General features: G+C 38.6%; 1 protein-coding gene across 3 annotated transcripts in view; it reads left to right on the forward strand.

The window, feature by feature from the left end:
• The window catches only part of LOC145997142 (uncharacterized), an 89,132-nt gene that overhangs the window by 46,677 nt on the left and 18,747 nt on the right, over positions 1-23,708 (forward strand). For all 3 annotated transcript variants that reach the window (XM_083133789.1, XM_083133798.1, XM_083133808.1), the window contains 5 exons: positions 738-860; positions 5,664-5,783; positions 13,857-13,985; positions 14,377-14,505; positions 14,781-14,909. In XM_083133789.1, the coding sequence (XP_082989915.1) occupies positions 738-860; positions 5,664-5,783; positions 13,857-13,985; positions 14,377-14,505; positions 14,781-14,909 (630 nt within the window). The remainder of the gene's footprint in view (positions 1-737; positions 861-5,663; positions 5,784-13,856; positions 13,986-14,376; positions 14,506-14,780; positions 14,910-23,708) is intronic.

Genomic DNA, 23,708 nt, shown 5'->3' on the forward strand with positions numbered 1-23,708 from the left:
TGTGCAACATCAATAATCTGCCGAGAACTGACAACACGTATTCACTCACCAGGATTCCACTTCTCTACTGAACAAAGATATCGCGGTGATCTTTTCAGGACATTTCAAGGACAAAACATCACATCCGCTGGCAAACCTAGCCCCTCTTATTGAGCAGTGGTGCCACATGTCTCAAAACTTTTCAATCGCACCACATATATTTCTTAGTACTGGTATTTGACTATTTTCCCTATCCCTATTCCTCCAGGTTAATCAAAATTTTCATATTTATGTTGTGCTAATAAATTTAAAGTCCTGCTCCGTGACCATGCAGTCTATGGCATCAGGATTTGGGCTTGAGTTATGATGCACACTGGTTTGAGTCTCCTGGGGGGAAGCTTAACAACTTTTCTCCTGAGATTTTGGCCAGTGTATGGGACCGGTGGACACCCACCATTCTGAGGAAATTGGGGAGCTACGAATGAGCTGACACTGGAAACCTGTAGCAATGACTGGGGGTTTGTCGTGCTGTCCACACATCACCCATTAATTTTCCATATGCAGGGACAAGAAAACTTATACCAAAGCCCTCTGTATGCAGTCAAATGGAGCTCAATTTAAACAAAATTAATATCAGAGCATATGTTACTTTCTTCCTCTTAACCAAATCTGGATCCAATTTCATTCAAATATAGGATAATATTGTATCCAGATTTCGTAGGAGTTATTAAATTGTTCTCTTTATTTATCTTTCATAGAAGTCATATTTTGTGGTCAATCAAAGTTCAAGTGCAAGAATAATGTCTGTATTGATGACAGTAATCGTTGTGATGGGGTACCAGACTGTAGTGATGGCAGTGATGAGGGTGAAGAACTGTGTGGTGAGTTATTTGATCTAATTTTTTATCATACTCAATTTTTACAGTATAAATGAAATGACCCCACTGTATCAATATTTTGTCAGAGCTTCGACCATATTACATGAATGTCAAATTCAAATCATTCAGTTTCTTTTGGTTAATTTTAGATAATAAAAAACGAGGATATATCCACAGAAATATGTCACAAAATGTTTACTGTAATAACCATTGGAGGAAATTTTTAACAATTGGCCATGTATAAAGAAATGTGTGTGTATAGACAATGGACTAATTTCAAATGGCAATAGCATCTCGAACAGGGACGGCGACAGGGGTGGGCACGGGTGGGCAAGTGCCCACCTAAAAATTCCTGTGCCCACCCGATTGCCCACCCAACCAAATTCAATAAGTACATATTCTTGGAGATAGCTATATGAATGATTCCATAAATAAATGTATGCTGGTGTTCATAACATGTATGAAATGTTCACATATTATCATCCCATAAAAAGCCAATTTTGTCATTAGAAAGTGAAAGTAACTACAAGAGCTGTTGAAACAAACTGTGATTAAAAGCAGTTAGTAGGCTTAGGAGGCTCAAAATTATGCAGGGTATGATCAAGATTAGATCAGAATTTAGGTTGAACTTGAGGACTGCAGCTCCGGGCCTCCACATACGTATATAAATCGTGGCCTGGGTATGGTTCAAATAATCTCCAAATAAACAAATAAAAACATCATCTTAGCGTTACTTCCTCCGGCAACACAATACATTATTTCGACTTTTTAATTATTATTAGAATAATTTAATCAAGAAGACTTAGATGGGCAGGCCATGTGACACGAATGGCAGAGGAAAGAATAGTTTACAGGATTCTTGTTGGGAAACCTGATGGTAAGAGAACAGTAGGAAGGCCAAGACGAGGATGGATGGATAACGTTGAGATGGACATAAAATAAATCGGCAAGGATGAGAAAGATTGGATTGATCTTGCCTGAATAGGGACAGATGGAAAGTTTGTGTTGCTGCAGCCATAAACCTTCAGGTTTAAGTATGCTAGAGAGTATAATATAGTTTTAATTAGATCTGCTTTGAAATTCCAGTAGTGTCCCCTTTTTTATTTCATTACAATTTTTATATACCTGTTATCTTGAAATATGGTATGCGAAATATCAACTTTATATTCATTCTACTAATAAGAAGGAATCACAATAATCACTACAATACTGAAGTGAATACATTTTAGTAAACCAGTTATATATGGAAAGAGCTACAGAATTATTCAATTACTAATGAGTGGCTTATCCTATTTAGAAATTATCGTCCCACACATAAATTTTGCCACATGAAACAGCCAAAAATGTCAACAGAATCTGTAGATGCACTTGAAGTAAAGAAAACAAGTTGTCACGAAGTATCCAGAAGACTATTTTGTTAGTTTGTTATTAAGCCCACTTTTATGCTTAGATAGGCTAATCGGGACTAAACCTACAGTTTAACGTGTAGTCCGAACCAGTGTTCATTGTGCTCCCACCAGGGGAGGGGGGAGTCGAACACAGGACCTCTTCATTAAAATGCGACAGCGTTATGCCATTGGGGAAAAATGTACAGAAAGAACTCGCACCAAACGTGGCATTTTATCACCACAGAAGATGTGTCCATTTTAAGAGGGTGATTGCCTGATACAAATATTTGAGATTTTCGGAAAACAACGTCATTGTTCACGGAATTAGCTGCCTTGATACACTAATGAAACGCTGTGCAATTGAAACTACCACCTCAACTTTCTAAGAGCTATGGACTAATGAAACTCCATTTTTGGAAGAGTAAGTTATGGTTGATTTGTTTCATTTAAAGTTATTTTTCTGCTAATTTTGATAATGACGACGATAAGGTTCAATGGTGATTAGATGAAAGTAACGAAGGGGCGAAAACAAACACATGCTGACACTCAAAATACAAACCTTCATAACTTATTACTTTGACAGTGGTTCCAAGCCCCAGGGACTCGTTGCCCTGAAAGAATAAAGTTTCCAGGGTATGATGCACAGGGTAAAGGTTGACATTCTAGTGTGTTCGAAATGGTCACACCATACAACCCAAGTCATCTATGAAAAATACATGAATGATTACTGGTACAGTGATCAACTTCGATGAATTCCTTGTGTCCTAAATCATTTTGTTACCTCAAAAAATATGTTCATGTAACCATAAGTGTATTCCCTCTCCCGCATTAGTAACATGACAGATCAGAAAACAAATAGCAACTTAGCTAATAATCTCTTCAATTCTGAACAGATTTTTCAATCTTACTTGTTTATTACATATGAGTGATATTTTGTGAAAATAGCCTTTCATTAGCCTAGGAATACTTCCATGGACAATGAACAAAGAATTTGTTTTCCGTGTGTGCTTTAAATCATTCCTAATAAGACGTTCCAAACATTCAGTGGCGGCGATTAGGAGGACCGGGAAGTGTGGGATGCAGTTCCCCAGCCACATTTTGCCACTTTTTGCCCCTGCACTTTGGCCTCTTTATGCTAAGCCTTTTCTACCAAGAAAAATATATTGTCCTTGCCCCTCAAATGTTGGCACCCAATCGCCGCTACTGCAAACATTCAGATAGACTTGTCAGTTGTACAAACCTTGTAAGCTAAGAAAAGTGACCCCCAAGGAGTAAGAATACTCTTTCAGTCAAAAACTCATACGATGAAAATACTATGCTCAGGAACATGCATTTAAATTACGAGAAACTTCACGATTGTCTACCATCGCACTTTCTATCATTGTTGCCGAATACATAAAATCAAGTATGTGCCTTGTATTTGCAACACAAGCTTAAACCTAATTCACATTTATTTCACTGTATTAATAGGCTTGAAAGAATGTGAATAGAATGTATGGCTGGGGTATAGCTTTGCATGGGTAACTTCGTTGAAATAATTGTGTCCATCAGAGACAAAGCGAAAGGAAATGGAACAAGATGCGAGAATAGATTAGAAAAGATAAAGAGGAAAACAAGAAATGGAAAGGGAAAAAAAGTAAGAGGAAAATCGGGAGTGTAAGAGAGAGGGGGATGCATACGTCTTACATAGACATATATACTAGAGCATTCCCTGACATTCGCTTCGAGACTCGGCAGCAAGCGGACGGCGTCAGAGCTTGTCTTTCCCGGTGAACGGGTCCGCGACAGTCGCATGCTACAGTCTGTTGTTTTTTTTCGCTCTCCCTGCCTTCGCTCCCTTTCGCTTTCTGTTGACGTTGCAGACTGACACCAGTATAATCCTCCCTCGGAAGTTGTGTTGTGTCGTGTCCGTGTGTTGAAGATTGTGGCTTAATATGGCACAACAAAAGTTTATATTACAACAAAGGATTTATCTTGTCGAGTTTTACTTCGGAAAGAGGAATTGTGGAGAAGTGCGACGACGTTTTGCAATGAAATTTCCTGGTGTTCCCGTTCCACATAGGACCACTATATTAAACCTCGTAAAAAGTTTAGAGTAACAGGGTCAGTTCAGAATAAAAGTGGAAAGAAAAATGGGGAAATCTAAAAATAAAGTATACAAAGGCAATCCGCACACCATCCGTGAGTTAAAAGAGAGTATTGTACGAGAAATCGGGAGAATTACAGTAGACGAACTTGCACGTGTAAATGCCAATTTCCTTCGGAGATGCCAGGAATGTGTTGCAACAGAGGGACATCATTTTCAACACCTTCTGTAGTCAAGGTTAGTACACAATATGAAAACTGTAATTTTAATAGCGGACTCTAGCGACTGTCGCGGACCCCGTTCACCGGGAAAGACATGCACTGATGCCGGGCCGCTTGCCGCCGAGTCTCGTAGAGAATGTCAGGGAATGCTCTGTATATATGGTCTTACATTTATATTGCCCACCCTAACTTATCAATAAGGAGCTTCTGCCCACCCGGTCGAAAATTTCTGGCGCCGTCCCTGATCTCGAAGACATACAGGTTAGATGTGTTCTCTTTCTGAGCATTCCTTTTTAATAACTAGTTTTAAAGGAATAAGTACTAGATCTGTGTGTTAGCTATTCAATGCATGATTTTTATTTTGACTTTATTTGTTATTGAGTAATGTAATTTCATTTTAAATCATGACATAGCCAATGAACCAGATGGAAGTACATAGCTGTAATAATAAAAATTCATTACATAATTAGCACAATGCAACTTTTCTTCATGGTTTTCCATGACTTTATATAAAAGAATTCCACAAAATCTTCTTTGCTATAACATCAGCCAACATAAAACACAATTATATATTTTCATTACCTAATGTAGGTTCTGATGCTGCCAAGTAGGTAGGTAAAGGTAAAGTTCCCCATGCATATAACACCGTGCCATGAAGACACATTTAGGGGATGTGGGGGTAGGGCCCCACACATGCTCGATCTAGGCCATTTTGGAGGTGATGCGATCAGCACCATGCTCCAGCCACCTTTACCCCCTCCTCCAGAATTGCATCCCAGTAGCCATTGATTTGAGTCTGGGTGAACCCCAGAGCCACTTTATACACGAACAAGGCTGGAAAAAATCTGACCTTAGATCACACACCCCGGGAATCGAACGTGGTTCTCCTGCATAGCAGTCAGATGCCTACCAACTGGACCACAGCGGCTCTGATGCTGCCAAGTACATTCTTACAAGATCATGAACTTTAGCTAGAACTAAAGAAGAGTTCCTTCATCTACATAAAAAATGCTTTAGTCTTTAACTTTTCCATGTTAAAAGGTAATTTCTTGAAGTGCTTTTCAGGTTTATTAAAGCATTATAAAGTAAATGCTTCCTTTCCTTCATACAGGAACTTCCTGTGCAGGATTTTTGTGTAATAATGGAAATTGCATTAGAGGACGGTACAGCTGTGATGGAGACAATGATTGTGGAGATAGAAGTGATGAGGATGGTGCAATATGTGGTGCTAGTAAGTACATTGATTGATTAGTCTGTATGAAACAAAGTCAGATTAAAGACAAGAGTGGAAGGGACAATAGCCTCACACCCCTTTCCAAAAACCCTTGAGCCTTTGTTGTGGGCAACTTTTGTTGAGTCTCACATAATGAAAAATAATTTACATGTTTCAAATGAGATGCAGCAAACCTTGTGACATTGTACGACACATACAAGTAAAGGAGGCAGAGAGGGATGTTCATGCTGATGGGTAACAGCCTCGCAAGGGTACAACTTAATTTTTTCAGGTGTTCATAAACAATTTGCACAGTTGAAATGAAATAACTCAAACGTTGTGGCATTTTATGACAAGACAGTAGTTGGTGGGGGGGGGAAGGGGAAATTGCCATGGGTACTGAAAAGTGGGGAAGTGAGGGAAGGTTGCATACATTTTGGGGAGATGAAAAGAACTTTAGATGAATAGATGAAGGACTACCCTTATCTAGCATGCTACAAGAATGGATTAAATTATATCATTAGGATCATATGATATAATTAATTCTTTGTCATTATTATTCATACAAATTTTTTAAACACATATCTCACATGTAAATGCACTTCTATTTTCTGTACTGCTCACCACATTCTCTCCTTCATTCTGAGCTTCTGAACCACAATAAGCTGGCTGTGTTCGTTTATTAAACAGTTTGTCAATTTTTTTTCTCTCTTTGTCACTACCTCAGATTTCTTTGTTATTATTGCATTGTCTTTCGCCAATTTCCAGTATTGAGAACCACTAAGTTTTTCTCCCAAATGTCACTCATTTATCATTATCAAAACTGGAAATCACACAGCTGCACTAGTTAACATTACAAAATAAACCGACAACTTTTGTGTCTTCAGATTGCAGCTAGATTTATAATAAAATGTAATTATTTTTTTTTATCACTAAGTGATGCAAGTGTTAGTGGTTGATTTTGTTAAATATTCCATGAAATTCAACTTTAAACAAAGACAATGTTGCCTTGCACATTGTAAACCTTGAGATGGTATCTTGTAATTATTGAAAAGTTGTAAATTAATTTTGTGGAAAAAATGTAGGTTAAACATCTATCCACTCACACAATCAAATAAGTTGAATTTGGTGTAGAAAAGTGAAAGTTTATCTCATTTTCTAGCAACAAGTAGATGTTCTGATTCAGAATTCTCTTGCAATAATGGCAACTGCATAAGACTCAGCTACCGCTGTGATGGAGATAATGACTGTGGTGATAGGAGTGACGAGGATTCAGCAATATGTCAAAGAAGTAAATTCAACATTTCCTTGGGTGAAGTTGGAAAATTCTTAACATTTGAGATGCATTTTGAGCAAACATTTGTTGGAAATACTTTGATTCACCAAATTATAGTTTTTACTAAAAATAATGATTCCTGCACAGCATTAGATTTTATGTTTCTATCCATTGAATTTCTTCACCATTGAATATCAACCAATGATCATCTTTACCCAGAATTTTAATTGGTCCCATTTCAAATTTATGAATGAACCATGGCATGGTTGTTTGACCGATTAAAATTCTTCGGGGAAAAAATGGTTTAACAGTAAGACTGAAAAAGAAAAACATCACTTTCGAACAAAAGAAAGTTTTTATGTTGAGGGGAATAAACAACACAGTTGATAATATAACACGTAAGCGCATTACTAAAGATATATCCACGAAACTTACTTGCAAATGTTCTATTAATTTTGGTGGCCTCTGCCACCATCCACTTGGGAACTTGATGATTCACTGTTAGGTTTGAAGCATTGAGTTCCCAAGTGGATGGTGGCAGAGGCCACCGAAATTAATAGAACATTTGCAAGTAAGTTTCGTGGATATATCTTTACTAACTCGCTTACGTCTTATAAAAGAAAGTTGTTCGTCTCACATTTTTGGTAAACTCTGTTCACATGTTTACATGCTTTGAAGTACACATCGTACAGTACTCTATGGGCCAAGTGATCAAAATCCAGAATTCGGTATAATTTGAGGGTACTGATTTTCCTTTATACCAAAAAGCCATGATTGCCATCTCAAAGTGGTAGCTAATAGAAATGGCAGCCAATCCAAGTTGGCAGATGTTGACTTCTGAAAAAAAAACGACTATGTCTCTAAAACTAATGGTCCGATTTCAATGTTCTTTTTTAAAACGAAAGCTTAAAATGTGGTCTTTATTTAATGTTATCTTAGATTTTTCAATATTAGCAACCGTTAATTAGTAAATCAGGGATTAGTAAAACAAACTTGTATATTTTACGCATAATTTGATGTTTATTGTTAAATTAGTAATAAACTAGACATCTGAGAAGAAAATGTTTCAAACAAAACTTGTAGCATAAAGTATTTTCTTTAATTTGACATATTGCAACTGTTGGTTTTGACCTCAAAATTCACATATTGCAAAAAAAATTCTTCCGACTGGTCCTCCAACCATGAGTCCACAGCCCTTATCACCTCAGAATCAGAAAATTTTTGGCCACGAATGTTATTCTTCAAATGTTTGAACAAATGGAAATCACTGGGGACCAAATCTGGGGAATAGGGTGGGTGTGGCAGCAATTCGAACGATGCATCTGCGATAGCGGCCCTCGCAATGCGTGAGGTGTGGACAGGTGCATTGTCCTGGTGAAGGAGCACACCACGGGTCAACATCCCACGCCTCTTTTTCTTGATGGAATCACGTAATTTCTTGATTAGGTCACTGTAGTATGTGCCAGTGATGGTTTGGCCTCTTTGTAGATAGTCCACAAGAAGGACACCCTTGCAGTTCCAGAAAATTGAGGCCATCACCTTCTTGGCTGATGTTTGCACCTTGAACTTCTTCGTTGGTGGAGAATGTGGGTGTTTCCACTCCATGCTTTGTGATTTTGTTTCTGGGTCGAAGTGATGGACCCATGTTTCATCCATAATTACAAATCGGACAAGGAAATCGTCTATATCAGCACAAAACTTGTCAAGAAGTTCTTGACTGATGAGCACTCGGGTGCGCTTCTGATCTGGGGTGAGGTTTTGAGGGACCCATCTTGCAGCAATTTTTTTCATTTGCAATTCCTGGGTAATTATGTTTTGCAGTGCCATATGACAGGCCACACATCTCAGCAACATGACGGATAGTGACTCGACGATCCTTCATCACAATATCATGGACTTTCTTAATGTTTTCGGTCATCACGACAGTTTTTGGTGCTCCACCTGCATATTCATCCTCACACGACTCTCTCCCACAATTAAACTCACGACACCATCTCTTCACCATACTGTATGAAGGAGCAGTGTCCCCTAGTGTATCCACCAAGTCCTCATGAATTTTGGATACCGTCCACTTCTTCTTCACAAAATATTTGATCACAGCTCTCACCTCAGTTTTCTCCATTCTGGCACATTGACACAACTTCACTCAGTTAAACCCCTGTAAAAAGAAAACTGTACGTTACTCAGACTTGCAATTCAGAATGAAAGCATATAAAGGATCACTAAACAATAACAAAATAAAAAATCAATGATAACGACATTCCTTCTATGTTAGGGTCAGAGCAACCTGATCACCCCTCGTATCTAGTGTGTGTGCTACTAGCCAGATGCCCCCTTAGTCCTATTTAATCACACATATTGTGGCTGGTACGGTCTATTGAACAACGTTTTGTTGTTAGATACCTGTAATAACATATAATAATAATAATAAACTTAAATTATTTTATTATTATTATTAAAAGTAGTAGTAGTAGTAGTAATAGTAGTATTACTAACTAAACAATGAATTTTGTTTATTTGTTACCGGTGTCCATGAAAGATTGATTGATTGAAATTAAAGTTTTGGGTGTGTCAGCACTTAGGCTACTTGCACCAGTCACATTATAGGGAGCTAAGCCCCTTACCAAAGATAAAAAATCAACATGTCTCTGAGGACTACAATCTCCTTAACCAGATTAAAAAGTGAGGCTCATAGAGACACTCAGCACATATAAGGACAAAACACAGGACAACCCACAGCCCTACAGAGGATTTTACTGGCCGTAGGTCCAGCCACCAAAGCCTCGTTGGCCTGCAAGGCTGAAGTTTCCAGAGTATAGTACATGGAAGTGAGGTTAACATTTACGTATGTTCAGAAACAGTCAGTTCTTACAGCCAACAAGAACATTAGAACATGCTCGTGCTGTTTATTAGTTACTGCAGTCAAAATGTCTGCTTTCATGAAAGTCAAATCTATAAAAATAGAGAAGTATATTATTTGCGGGGAATTAGCATCACTTTTGTGTGTCACTTTTGGCTAATTGCAAAGATAAGGATAAGTGTTGATACAAATAACACCCAAGCCCAGGGCGGGGCCCCCTACACAAAGAATTTGGTTTCACGTTGTATTTTTTTTTAGTATTGACCATACAATATTTAATTCACCGGATAACCTGCCTTTGGATATGTTACTTGCAAACTGTGCGAGGATTGCACCTTTTGCCTATTCATAAAGACAAATGTACAAGATATTGAAAAATCCAAAGTCTGGCCTTCATAATCTCACTGGTTTCACATAAAGTACATAGTTTCTAGTCTTTCAATGATATCCTTTTCGAGGAACCTTAGGAGATTCGTCAGCTCGAATGTCTAGACTAGTATGATGCATTGCACAAAATATACAGTCGCCGCAATGGAAATCTTCACATTTGAATGCAATTGTAATCTTTACATGGTTTTGGTATCCTTACATACCCATATAACTGTGGTATAATGGAAAATTAGTAGATTTGTTGGTGAAAGAGCTCACCCTGCTCGTCACTCACTGCACCCAGATTAGGGGGGAAAAAGTCTAAATGGGAACAGAGAAAGTTGAGAGACATATTGCATCCCATTTCTTTGTATGTTGCCAGCATACGTTCTACAAGTTCAGAGTAATTGTGAGCCCTATGGTTGACAAGGAAATTGCGACACACTTTTGAATGCACTCCATGCTGCTCTCTCACATTCACTTAACAGTTCTTTAAAATTGGGATCGTTCATTACCTCCCGGATTTGAGGGCCAACAAAATCCCTTCTTTTATTTTAGCATCGCTTACACCAGGAAATTTGCTTTGTAAGTACTCAAACTATTTTCCTTCTTTGTTCATGGCCTTCACAAAGTTCTTCATTAACCCCAACTTGATGTGCAGTGTGTGTGTGGGGGGGGGGGGGGAGTAACACATTGTTGGCATCGACAAGAGGTTTGTGAGAGACACTTTTTTCACCAGGTGTGCAACACTCTCTGGGAGGCCAGTGTTTAGTTTTGTAATGCATGTCCTTTGTTCTGCTGTCCCATAGACAGAGAAAGCAACAGAATTTCGTGAAACCTGAAATGTGTTTCCTTCATTTCACTCGCATGAGCAACTGGCACTGAAGGTTTCTCATTTCCATTATGCAGGAGGACCACTTTCAAGCTAGTTTTTGACGCATCGATGAACAACCTTCATTCGTCTGATTTATAGTTTTCTCCCAACTCCTGCATTATACCGCGTTTGGTAGAACCTGTCCCGCTTCCCACGCTAGGGAGCGCTCAACAGTTTCGGTGTCAATGAGAAACGAGGAAAAAATCGTCTGCTGGGCAGCGAGGAGCGAATGAAAGGCAGAAGAGAGGCGTTTACGTAGACGCTGTTGCGACGTTGCGTATTTTAATTGGCTGCCTGGCTTTGACTTTCCCCAGCACGGAAACTGTTGAGCGCTCCCTAGCGCGGGAAGCGGGACAGGTTCTACCAAACGCGGTATAATCCAGTGACATTGTTGCAGGATACCAGGGACCCTTTCATAGAAAAAAAGAAGAAAATTTTAGTTGACATTTTCTGAATGTAATACTTGTCCCTGGTTCCAGCAGGTTCCACCTTTGCAGTCTTAAACCCAGCAATTCCGTTTCTTTCTTTGTAAGGTTCAAATCACATACTAAATCATTTAATTCTGGCTGGGTGATAAGATGCGGTGTCTTCCGTGACTCTTGAAAGCCAGGATCATGTCCGAGAGAAGATATCGGTTCATCTGAGGAAGTTTCTGTTTCCTCTTCCAAAGACCATTTCAATGGTGGCTTTGGAACAGGTAATGTCTCATCATGTTGCACTGGTCTTATCGCAGAACGTAAATTTGGATACTGTAGGATATTTTTGGATTTTCTTCAGAATCCCATAACATTAGTTAAACAAAAGTAACAATCAGTAATGTGATCTCGAGGTTCGCGCCATACCATGGAAACAGCGAAGGGCCATGTAACCACCCTCGTAAATATCGCGAGCATCTACTGCAACAGACATGAGAAGCCCACCCTTTATCTTGGTCTCCGATTTTGCATCTGAAATATAGCTCATAAGCTTTCTTCACTATTGGTGTAATTGAGTTTCGTTGGGATTTTGTCGTGAACTCACTACACACATAGCAAAACAGATTGGGTGAATTTATACAGTTACGAGGCATCACTGCACTATTTTCAAATACCACACAAAACAATCGCAATAAAGCACACAACCTACACTTCCAGCGAACAGAACGCAACTGATAAAGTCACATTACAATAAGTCACCTTGCCTCTTTAACAGACTTTTCTCTACTCTTATCTTATCTGGTAAAAAGGAAACAACAATGTTTGCCCTTTTTTGTTGTCGTTACAATGCTTTCTTCATATTACGCAGGAAAAACAGCCACACGTGTTCTCTTGAAGAATCCCTGTATATCATATGGCGAAAAAAAAGCTTTGTCACATTTACTTCAATTTTGTGTTATTTCAAAAACTAGACGTTGTGCAGAAAAAATAACATCATTTTCGTGTTCAGCAAGTCAAACAACATAGAAATAGGTTGTTTTCCAGTTGCGGCAAATTTCATTGTTCCTCAGTGAATTACTGTGCAATGGTACATTTTACCAGAGATAAATATATATATTTTTTACTTTATATCGAGAACATGCATGTTATTTTCTTTCCCATGATACATTGATCTGATTACTATTCTTTTATTCTAAGTTTAGTACTACTACAACAATACTTCAGTATAATTTCATTGTCATATTAGGTATTCACTATGTTAGGCATAGTGAAAGAAGAGATTGAATTTAGTTTGGAAAAACGTGTAACTTTTTTACTATGTTTCAAAAATATACCTTTTTTTGTATAGATTGATAACTTACTACAATTTTCTGCCTTTGTAAATGTACAAAGAATGGTCACAGTCAATTAGAACCTTCAAAAAATGCATAGTCCATCCTCAGTAACTTCAAACAAATCGGGGTCAGTTTTCACCCCACAATAGTTGTTGTGTAACCAAAAAAACACGATAGGAGTTAAGGGTTAAATAGCAAAGCAATTTTCAAGTAAAGAGGAGTGCTATAGACACACATCTCCTAATTTCTTGCTTCCAAACAAAGCACTCCAGTCCGTCTGCATGTCGCTGAGTTAGAGGTTTCTAGTTTGAAAATGGCTTTGAAGTAAGACCTTTCTCTACCAATATGATTGATTGATTGATTTGCTTTATTTTATTTTGTGCCACTTTTTGGCTAATTTGCGAAGATGGAGAGGAGTGATGATATGGTGAAAATTGATGAATGGACACTCACAAACATCCATGTCCAGGCCAGGATTCGAACCTGGGACCCCTGGCATCTACCAATATGGAAAAAAACATTGTTGACAAGGTTCAAAACAACCAGTAATCAGAGATAATTAAATAAGAGTGACAGGTAATGCATACGTGCCCCCGAGCCAATAATTCAAACTAATGATGGCAATGCAATAAAATATCCAATTAAATAATTTGCCAACAGAAAAAGAGAATGAACTTTGTGATGGTTTATTCACACACCTAAATATTAAAATGAATTAATTTAGTATATATCATGGCAGGTCCAGCAAAAGTGAGCCAGCCTTGCCCACAGCTAAAAAAGTCTTGCACATCCTTCCTAAAGACCAGGTTTTCCAGTAAGTTGGAGGAAGAGGTCACATGAAATCTGAATCAGCAACCAGAGTACTATGAGTGTGTGACAATAAAGGTATAATTTCCAACATAATCCAACCTTGGATTCCTAGCCCTCATAAATCACTAAATGTTCCTTCTTCTCTTTAACAGCTAATCCTTCATGTTCTTATGATGAATTTGCTTGCAATAATGGAAGATGCATTAGAGGCAGTTACCGCTGTGATGGGGATAACGACTGTGAAGACAACAGTGATGAGGCTCCATCAATATGTCAGAGAAGTAAGTTCAGTAAAAAACAAAATATGATCAACACTTTACAGAAACATAAATCCTTTAACAGAAATTGAAGCTGATTCAACTCAGCAAATAAAGAAAGGTGGCACATTTGTACAAGGCACAGGACAACACACAATTCCACACAGAAATGTCCTGAGTGGGGCCAGGCCAAGCTTTGTTAGCCTGCAAGAATGAACTAGAGGAAGAGACTAGACATTTATTACAATAAAAATTTTAACCTGATATCACTCAAACCCATGATATCCTTCTAGAATTGGGATGTTTCAGTGCCATTTAAATCAAACTGGCCACATTATATATTCAGAATGCTCATCCATTTTACATTCTTTAAAACAGTGGAGTTATTTGTTTACTTAATGATCTGTTTTTCTAGCAACACCATCTCCATCTTGCGATGAATCCCAATTTACATGCAAAAATGGAAACTGCATTCGAGGAAGTTACCGGTGCGATGGAGATAATGACTGTGGTGACAGAAGTGATGAGGAGCCAGAATTATGTGGTATGTATCCCATAGTTATTCTAAAGTGCAATAAAATCTAAGACTTTAAGAACACAAAAAAATTGAAAGTTTCCAATGTGAATGTGAGAATGTGTGCCAATGAAGTTCTCCTACAGTGGAAATCATAAAACAACAACAAAGTAAAAAAAACTCAAGGAGTTCATCTTTCCTCATGAAGTATAATAAAAATCACCAAAGTTGTCTCAAAACGTTCATTAATTTTACATTCTTTAAACAGTGGAGTTATTTGTTTACTTAATGATCTGTTTTTCTAGAAACACCATCTCCATCTTGCGATGAATCCCAATTTACATGCAAAAATGGAAACTGCATTCGAGGAAGTTACCGGTGCGATGGAGATAATGACTGTGGTGACAGAAGTGATGAGGAGCCAGAATTATGTGGTATGTATCCCATAGTTTTTCTAAAGTGCAATAAAATCTAAGACTTTAAGAACACACAAAAATTGAAAGTTCCTAATGTGAATGTGAGAATATGTGCCACTGAAGTTTTCATACAGTGGAAATCATAAAACAACAACAAAGTAAAAAAAACTCAAGGAGTTCATCTTTCCTCATGAAGTATAATAAAAATCACCAAAGTTTTCTCATCATATACCTAACTGTCCTCAAATTTAGAAACAATGTGTTTGTACAAGTAGTTGAAAGAGGGAGATATGTGCCTTCCCAGCATTAATGAATGCACTTTGTCATAATAACGGTCATTAAACAAATCAATTCATGCAAGTGCCATTTTGCGTGTGATCAATGATTGGATTTATTCTTCAGCTCTTCAACAATATATCTGCTCAGCTTAAGGGAAATAAGTGACCAGAAAAAGAGAATCCGAATTTGTAAATATCGTGTGCAGGACGATAATTCTATCAGAACAATCGAATCCACAAGACATGACAAATAATAATAATTAACAAGCAAAATGTAAAGAAAGATAACCACAAGACACAAAGGATGAAGGCAGCATAGACATCATCTGCTAAGTCCCTTCGTAGCAACAACGAATCTCCACGTAGAGGGGAAACTTATATAAAGGCTATAATACAGTTACGTACTATTAAAGAGTAGTAACAAATTTACTTCACATGGAAAAGGAAAATCTAGTGCAATATGTAAAAAAAATATATATATTTACAACGGACCGTTGCAATATCTGACAAGATGAAACTGAAAGGTTCGAAATATTCACGAACTGGAACGCCGTTCTAACGATTTTCCTTAACTTACTCAGTACACTAATGTAAATCCAAAAACAGTGAAACTTCTTGTAGAATAAATTTTTGAACCTTTGGAGTATCTATGATATTCATAAGAGTAATGAGCATAGTCAAGACAAGAATACTTTTCTTTTTTTTTCTAACCATTCATATTATCCTAAACACTTATGTCTTGAATTTGTTCAGGTGGGCAATCGGATGGGCAGAAGAATTTTTGGGTGGGTGCTTGCCCACCCTTGTCGCTTAACCTGAGGTCACCCATCTCTACTCTCCTCTCTTTGCACCTCTCCTAGAGGTGTTGTCGCATTTGTAGCTTCATCTCGACTTGAACTGTTGCAGATCTTAGATGCCAGTGATTCAGTGGTTGGCTGCTACTCTTACTATGAGTAACACTAATAGTACTGATGAAAATATCCCTACACAACAGCAACAAGGGACCTCAATAAACAAAGTAAGAGTATTATTCAACATGTGTACAGCTGTTTTCCAAGGTTAGCTGATAATCCACAAATGGCAAATACTATGAACACTAGGAGGATGGTGATTTCCTAGCTAGCAATTACAACTAACCCATCATTTTGACGAATACAGTATTTCCTTGCAATATTTTCACTGCTTTTCTTCTGAGCATGAAACAACTCCTGTGTTACTTTCTTTCTTTTATTTTCACTTCATTATAACCATTTGTTACAAATTCCACATCCTACAGTGGTGAATAGAGGGGCACGAAAGGAACAAATAATCTGGTCAGAAGGACTGTGTTATTCATATTCAGTTAAATCATGGAAGCCATGGAGTAAACTTAACATTGTCAAAATTATAATTAAAGATATTTATGTATATGGGTCATTCCATGTCAAATCAGGCAGGAGGTGACCCTCAAAGTCACCAATTTTGATGATATTTGGTACACAGCTTTGCTTTGCTCTGAAATCGACACCTGTGAAAGGATTTTGCTGAAATATGATTATTATGTATTATATGAGGCAGGTGCGCCGACTTGTCAAAATTATTGGGGGGCTCTGCTCACTGAAGTAAATTAATGAATGACTCACTCCCTCCCTTTTTTAAGTTTTGGCTTCAGTGTTTGGAATCTCGTAAAAGCCCATGAATTCCTCAAAAATATTAACATTTTCATTTACAGTTCGAATGCAAAATGTTAATTGTTCACGGATGGATATGTCACAAATTTCGTCAACCATAATAGCAAAATATTCCCAACTTTTAATATCTGCTACCACGGAGTGCAAAACAGATCTCCCTAATTCATATATCAATGATCTCGTTCTGAATGTCAAGTGAGAGCCATTTGTAGCCCGAACGTCCCATCCACTCTCCTAGTTCATGCACATCTTAATTTGAAACTCTTTTTAGTAAAAATGTTAACAATACTCATAATCATATACTTAGTATATAGTAATAAGTCATGTGTTTTGCTGTCTCTGGTCATAGCCTCCCCACCCCCACAAGTTGATGGTTTAGTGGTCTCAGCCCCCCAAAGTTGATGGTCTTGAACATTTCAAATGTGTATTTAAAGTTATGTTCATGTGGCACAATTCAGATTCAAAACTTTACAAGAGAAGCAAAATAATACATAAGATCCTCTTAAGCAAAATTATTTGGGATGGGCTCTGCCCGCACATCGTTAGCATTGGGGGGCTCGAGCCCCCCCCCCCTAAGCCCCATGGAGTCGGTGCCTATAATATGAGGGATGTTCAAAAAGTCATTTTTCCGAAACAGGGCAAATTTCAATTGTCTGTATCTCGGGAACAAATGAAGATGCAGAAGCATTCTTGAGCTGGTTGTAAAGAGGAAAGACGGTAGCATATTATGAGATGATGAAATGTTGAAACTTAGTAAAATTTGAACATACTGTTCAAATTTCAAGTTTGAACAGCTCCAAACAGCCCCAATCGATTTTTCTCATTTTCTAAATATTTTTAACTACCATCCTTATTCTTTATACTGAGAAAGTCTTATCATGGTGTTTTTTGATATAAGGAAGAAGAATGAGATTGAAATTTGTCCTGCACCGGCAATGAACTGAGCTGCCCCGTCCCTATGATGAGACTGTTAATTTGTGTCGTGCTAAATGATATATATACAGCATGTTCATAATTGAATGGTGCGGTTTCAAAAATTAATAATAATTTTATTTATTACCTTACATGGGTAAAACTTACACCGTAAGCAGCAGCTACTGTCCAAGTTTCTCATGCGCTACCTGCAGTTTGCTTCTCATGCTTACTGCATGGCCGCGGTGCAAGTTTCCGAGATGGCGTCACAACAGGAAAAGGTTTTCTGTGTGCTCTGTTTTGAGGTGTCCAGATCTGTGATTACAGTGCAGTGTGAGTTTCTGTCACAGCTTAGGAAAGACCCACCACACAAGAACAACATAAGTAGGTGGTACAGACAGTTTGTGGGAACTGGATGCTTGTGTAAAGGCAAAAGTTCTGGTCGACCTTGTGTGTCTGATGAAAACATTGAAAGAGTGCGCGAGGCATTTCAGTGAAGTCCCTGCAAGTCACTTGGTAGAGCAAGCAGGTAATTGAACATGCCACAGAATACGGTGTGGAATGTGTTGCATAAGCAGCTATGTTTTAAACTGTACAAGGTGTGATTAGTGTGCAGTCCCTTACACCAGCAGACAAAGTGAAAATGTGTGACTTTTGTGAAGAAATGCAGTTGAAAATGGAGGATGATGGTTTGTAGAAAGACTTATCTTCTGCAATGAAGCCACTTTCCATGTAAGTGGCAAGGTGAACAAACACAATGTCCGTATCTGAGGAACCGAGCAACCACATACACAGATAGAGCACCAGCATGACTCTCCAAAATTCAACGTTTTTTGTGCGGTGTCCCGCGAGAAAGTGCACGGCCCATTTTTCTTCCAACAAGAAACTGTGACCGGTGACTATTTCTAGACATGTTGGAAAACTGGTTGTTACACCAACTGAACACCAATTATGATGATTACATTCTGCAACTTGACAGTGCTCCCACCCCACCCCTCATTTTCACAGGAATGTGCGAGAGCTTCTCTTTTGTTTTCTTCACCAGCGCTGGATTGGACGTGCTGCAAAAGAAGACAACCAATTTCTCCCCTGGCCACCCCATTTGACGGATTTAACACCATGCATTTTTTTCTTTGGGGGTTTGTTAAACATAAAGTTTACATACCGCCATTGGCCATGTCCCTCGAGGAACTCTGTGATCGGAAAACGCATGCACTGCAGACCATTACAGCGGACATGATACACTGAGTATGGGAAGAATTTGAATACCGTGTAGATGTGTGTCGTGTGACCAAGGGTGCACACATTGAAGGATTGTGATTAATGCATAAGAAATCTGGACAGTTGCCGCTGCTTACGGTGTAAGTTTTGCCCGTGTAAGGTAATAAATAGATGTATTATTAATTTTTGAAACTGCACCATTCATTTATAAACATGCTGCACTTTTTGCTCAGGGACAGATTATATTCCACTTGATAATTGGCTTCCTCATATGTTATACGTTATGGTTTCCATATTTTTAGCTGCGTTCGTGTGGGACGAGATATGGGCATGTTGTGAAAACTTCGGTATTAGCCAAGGGAATGAATGTTTGTGAAAACATTCATACTTATAATATTTTATAAGAATAACTGTGAGTTAGAAGCAATGGTGACGATTTTTTGCCACTTTTTACCTCGCACTTTGGTCTCTTAATGAAATGTATTGTCTAACAAGAGAAAATTAACTGCCCTTGCCCCTCCCCTCAGAGGTTTGACACCCAATCGCTACTACTAGTTAGCAGTCTTAAAAATATTCTCCTATCAAACGATAGTATTAGCTACCTATGTATGTGTTTTGTAATATTGGGTAATGTCTGTTAGACGTCTTAACTTAAATTGCAGATGAACTGAATATTTAAAAACTATTTTTACATTTATAAAGTTACTAGACAAATGCTATTTATAATAAATTCAATTTGACAAAGTTTTATTGCTGGGAGACAGCATTTCGAGATGTTGGAATGAGATTATAAAGGAAAGCACTAATTTACATGACTGAAAATGTAAGAAGATAACCATCAACATAACTTTCAACTCACAGTTATTCTCAAAAAATGTTTTAAATAATGAGTTTTTCACAATCGTTTATTTTTTAAAAATTTGATTTAATGTGAAAGTTTACACAATTTGGAGAATTTCTGAGAAAACCAGACATTGACAGGTGTGACCGTTTCTGAGATATATCAAACCAAAAATATCCAATATGGCGGACTCTTTTCAACATGAGAGGCATCAGCATGCACATAGCGATTAGCTCCTCGACTGACTTAAATGGCATAACTATTATACTACCAAGACTCTTGCTTTTATCAGAAAGTGTAACAATTCATCAATCATTAGGCACTTAAGACCCTGGACATTGATCAAGATGGTAGGTGCGAAGTCCTCTATTTGGAGACACATCTTATGATTAAATGCATTATAACTTATATCAGTTTAACACTTATAAATTAGGCTATAACTTTTATTCCAAACAATTTTCTGTTGAGTTATTTATTCGAAAGTTACAATGGAGAAACTTCAAAAAGTACCAGAAGAATTGTCTCTTTTTAAAAGATGATTTCTTAAATAACGTGAAAACCACTGACATTAGTGAACAATCAAACATAACCTTTTCTTCAGTCCATCTAATGAGGATCGAAAGTTAAAAGAAAATAACTGTTTAGATATAGGCCAGTAACTGAATCTGATGCTTGAGAATGGGGTTGCTGGAGAGAAAGCATAGGGGACAAGGGCGGGAACTTTTGAGATTTTGAACTTCTAGTAGTGGTGTAACAAATGACTAAAATCAATTATTTTTTTTCGGAATTATTCCAGACATTCGTCATTTTTCACTTGGCTAATACAGAAGTTTTCACAACACACCCATATCTCGTCCCACACAAATGCAGCTAAAAATATGGAAACAGTAACGTATAAATTAGTAATAGCAGCACATGAGGAAGCCAATTATCAACATGGAATATCATCTGTCCCTGAACAATAAGTATATACACTGAAAGTCCAAAAAATTAGAGACACCTACCGAGAGAAACGTGAACTACCAAGGCTCTGTCGACTGATGCGTCGCCATATAACCAACCAAAGGTTGGGTATACATCCCCAATACATACAGGCAGCACTCCACTCCAACCAAAGTACAAGGCCAATTCAATTCAGGTAGAATTAATAGGAATAGACATTCCCAGATATGTTAAGATTAACAGAAATTAGGCCTAATTAGTAAAAGTATGATATAACATCGAAATATTAAGTAATTAATAAGCCCCAGACCAAAATTCATTGGTTATCAAAAAAACAACCTTTTGTTGATAGGTAGAATTCAGAGAGCACATGTTGCTTTTCATGCAATCTTTTTATTAATACAGATATTTTCAGGATAACATTTGTGCAAGCACAAATTAACTTGCTTTCCCTGAAAATAACTCCAAGTCACAATTATATGTGCAAATAAACCACAAAAACATCAAAAAAATCGATGTTTTTGACAAAAGACAATCGGTCTCACAGCACCAGAGCCATCTGGTGAGAGTCAGTGGAACTAGCCCTGACTAGACTGCCATCTATTGGGCTTCTCAAGGTACTTGATGAAGGCAAGTAACCCAAGGTGCTGTGGACCAATCAGATGGCCTCATGGGCGTGGCTACCAGACAATGAGTCTGAGATAGCTTTTAACATGAGAGGAAGCCATCTTGATTCCACTTTGTGTTGAGATTTAGTACAGTTCACATCGCTCCAAGTTTTTGGGCCTGAGTAGGCCAGTGGAGAGAGGACAATGGAGTAGCCATTGGACTCCAACATGTGAAATATCTACAAAGTGCTTGGAAATAGTCCAGTAGTGTATAATATGAACGAATTACAGCACTTAAAGTGCCTTAAAGTGCATGGAACTAATATCCATGAAAATTCGGAAATTTTCAAAACCACATGGTGAGGACAATGAGCCTTCAGGAAACCATGATGTTTTGTATCCAAAGACATCCATGGTTATTCGGCCCATCCTTTGTCATACAGCTCCCTGAAACAGTTCATGTGCAAGCCAATACCCATATGCATTAAGATAACGCTATATTTTTAGTGCACATTCATTGAAACCCCCCATTTATAGTTGGAGTGACAAGTGTGTGTAGCAAGGCCCAGGTGTGATGAGGTGAATGCAGAATATGTAAGTACCATGTTTTTGTTACCCATTGGTTGGTTCCATATGTAAAATCAAACCTATAAGTTTGTGCAGTGCTTGTATATAGTTAAATGTAATAATACCCCGAATATTAAATGTGTCTTTCCAACATCTTGATTTATCAATTCATATTTGGGCGGGTAAGTCCGGGAAGCGTACTTCTCGCTCCGGAAAAACTAGGCTGAAAGTCCCTATGATAAACCAGCAATCATTCCTCGGAATGGATGCTGGTCTACTGGGGACATCCTCCATGTTAATGGTCACTGGAGGACAGTGTAGAGCTGCACGGGGATGGGTGCGTCCAGGTTGCATAGCAGGGTAGTTTCGTAGGTTCAATCAAGCCCAAAGTGGGTGAGTAGGTTCACCTATCCTATTGCTCGGCAACGTAACCTGGAGGCACGTATCCCTGGACCAGCCGCGTAGACGAAGCCATTCAACTCCTGAATCTATCGTCTGTCTTTTGTCTCTCGCGCGGATCGCAGCCAGTTTCCCTAGTATGTACACGACCTGTACACCGAGTGGTGTGCGTATAATGGGAAAGCAACAGGATTTGAAGGTGTTTGAACGGAGCATGATTGTCGGTGCCTGATTGGCAGGTTTGAGTATTTCCCGAACTTCAACACTGACAGGATTTTCGAGGCCAACTGTGTCACGCGTGCACCAAGAATGGATGAATAAGCAAAAAAAAAACATCCAGCAGCAAGGTGCTCTCCGGACAGAAAATGAAGGTGGATGAGAGGGGCCAGAGGCGACTCAGTAGAATTGTGCAGGACAACAGAAGATCTACAGTGTGCAAATAACAGCTGATTACAACATTTGCACCCAGACTCACGTGTCTGACCACACCATTTGTCGCACTTTAACATGAATGGGCTATGCCAGCTGATGTCCGACCAGAGTGCCCCTGCTAACAGCGATGATCAAACAACATCGCCTGCAGCTTGCCAAGGACCATCACAACTGGACCGTTGAGCAGTGGCAGAAGGTCATCTGGTCCGATGAATCCAGGTTTACATTGTACCATTCTGACGTGAGGCTCTGAGTGTGGCGAAAGCAACATGAGTCCATGAACCCATGGTGTCATGTGTCACAAATGCAGGTCAATGGTGGCAGTGTCATGGTGTGGGGACTGTTTTGCTGGACTAGTTTGGGTCCCCTCATCCCTGTAGAAGGACGTCTGAACGCCGGCAATTATTTGCAACTTGTTGGCGACCATGTACACCCTTTCATGCAGTTGGCATTTCCAGAGGGGAACCGCTATTTCCAACAGGACAATGTGCCCTGTCACAGAGCCAAAATCATCTCCAAGTGGTTCCAGGAAAAATGACAGCAAGTTCACAGTGCTTCGGTGGCCCCCTTCTTCCCCTGATCTGCATCCGATTGAGCACTTATGGGATGATGTAGAACAAGTGGTTCGAGCACAATCTCCTCCCCCAGCCAATCTGCGTGAATTGCAAAATGCTATTCTCTCTGCATGGTACCATATCCCTCAGGAACGCTATCAAGGACTTGTGGCATCGTTACAATGATGAATCCAGGCATTCTGACATCCAAAGGTGGCACAATCTGGTACTAGGTTGGTGTGTCTAATTTTTTGGACGTTCAGTGTATATCCTTTAGCGCGACACAAATTAAGTCTCATCATAGGGAAGCTGCAGCTCAGTTCATTGCTGGTGCAGGACAAATTTCAATCTCATTTTTCTTCCTTATATCAAAAAACACCAAGATAAGACTTT

This window comes from Lepisma saccharinum, chromosome 1 (genome assembly GCF_977018435.1).
Source record: "Lepisma saccharinum chromosome 1, izLepSacc3.1, whole genome shotgun sequence".
NCBI lineage: Eukaryota > Metazoa > Arthropoda > Insecta > Zygentoma > Lepismatidae > Lepisma > Lepisma saccharinum.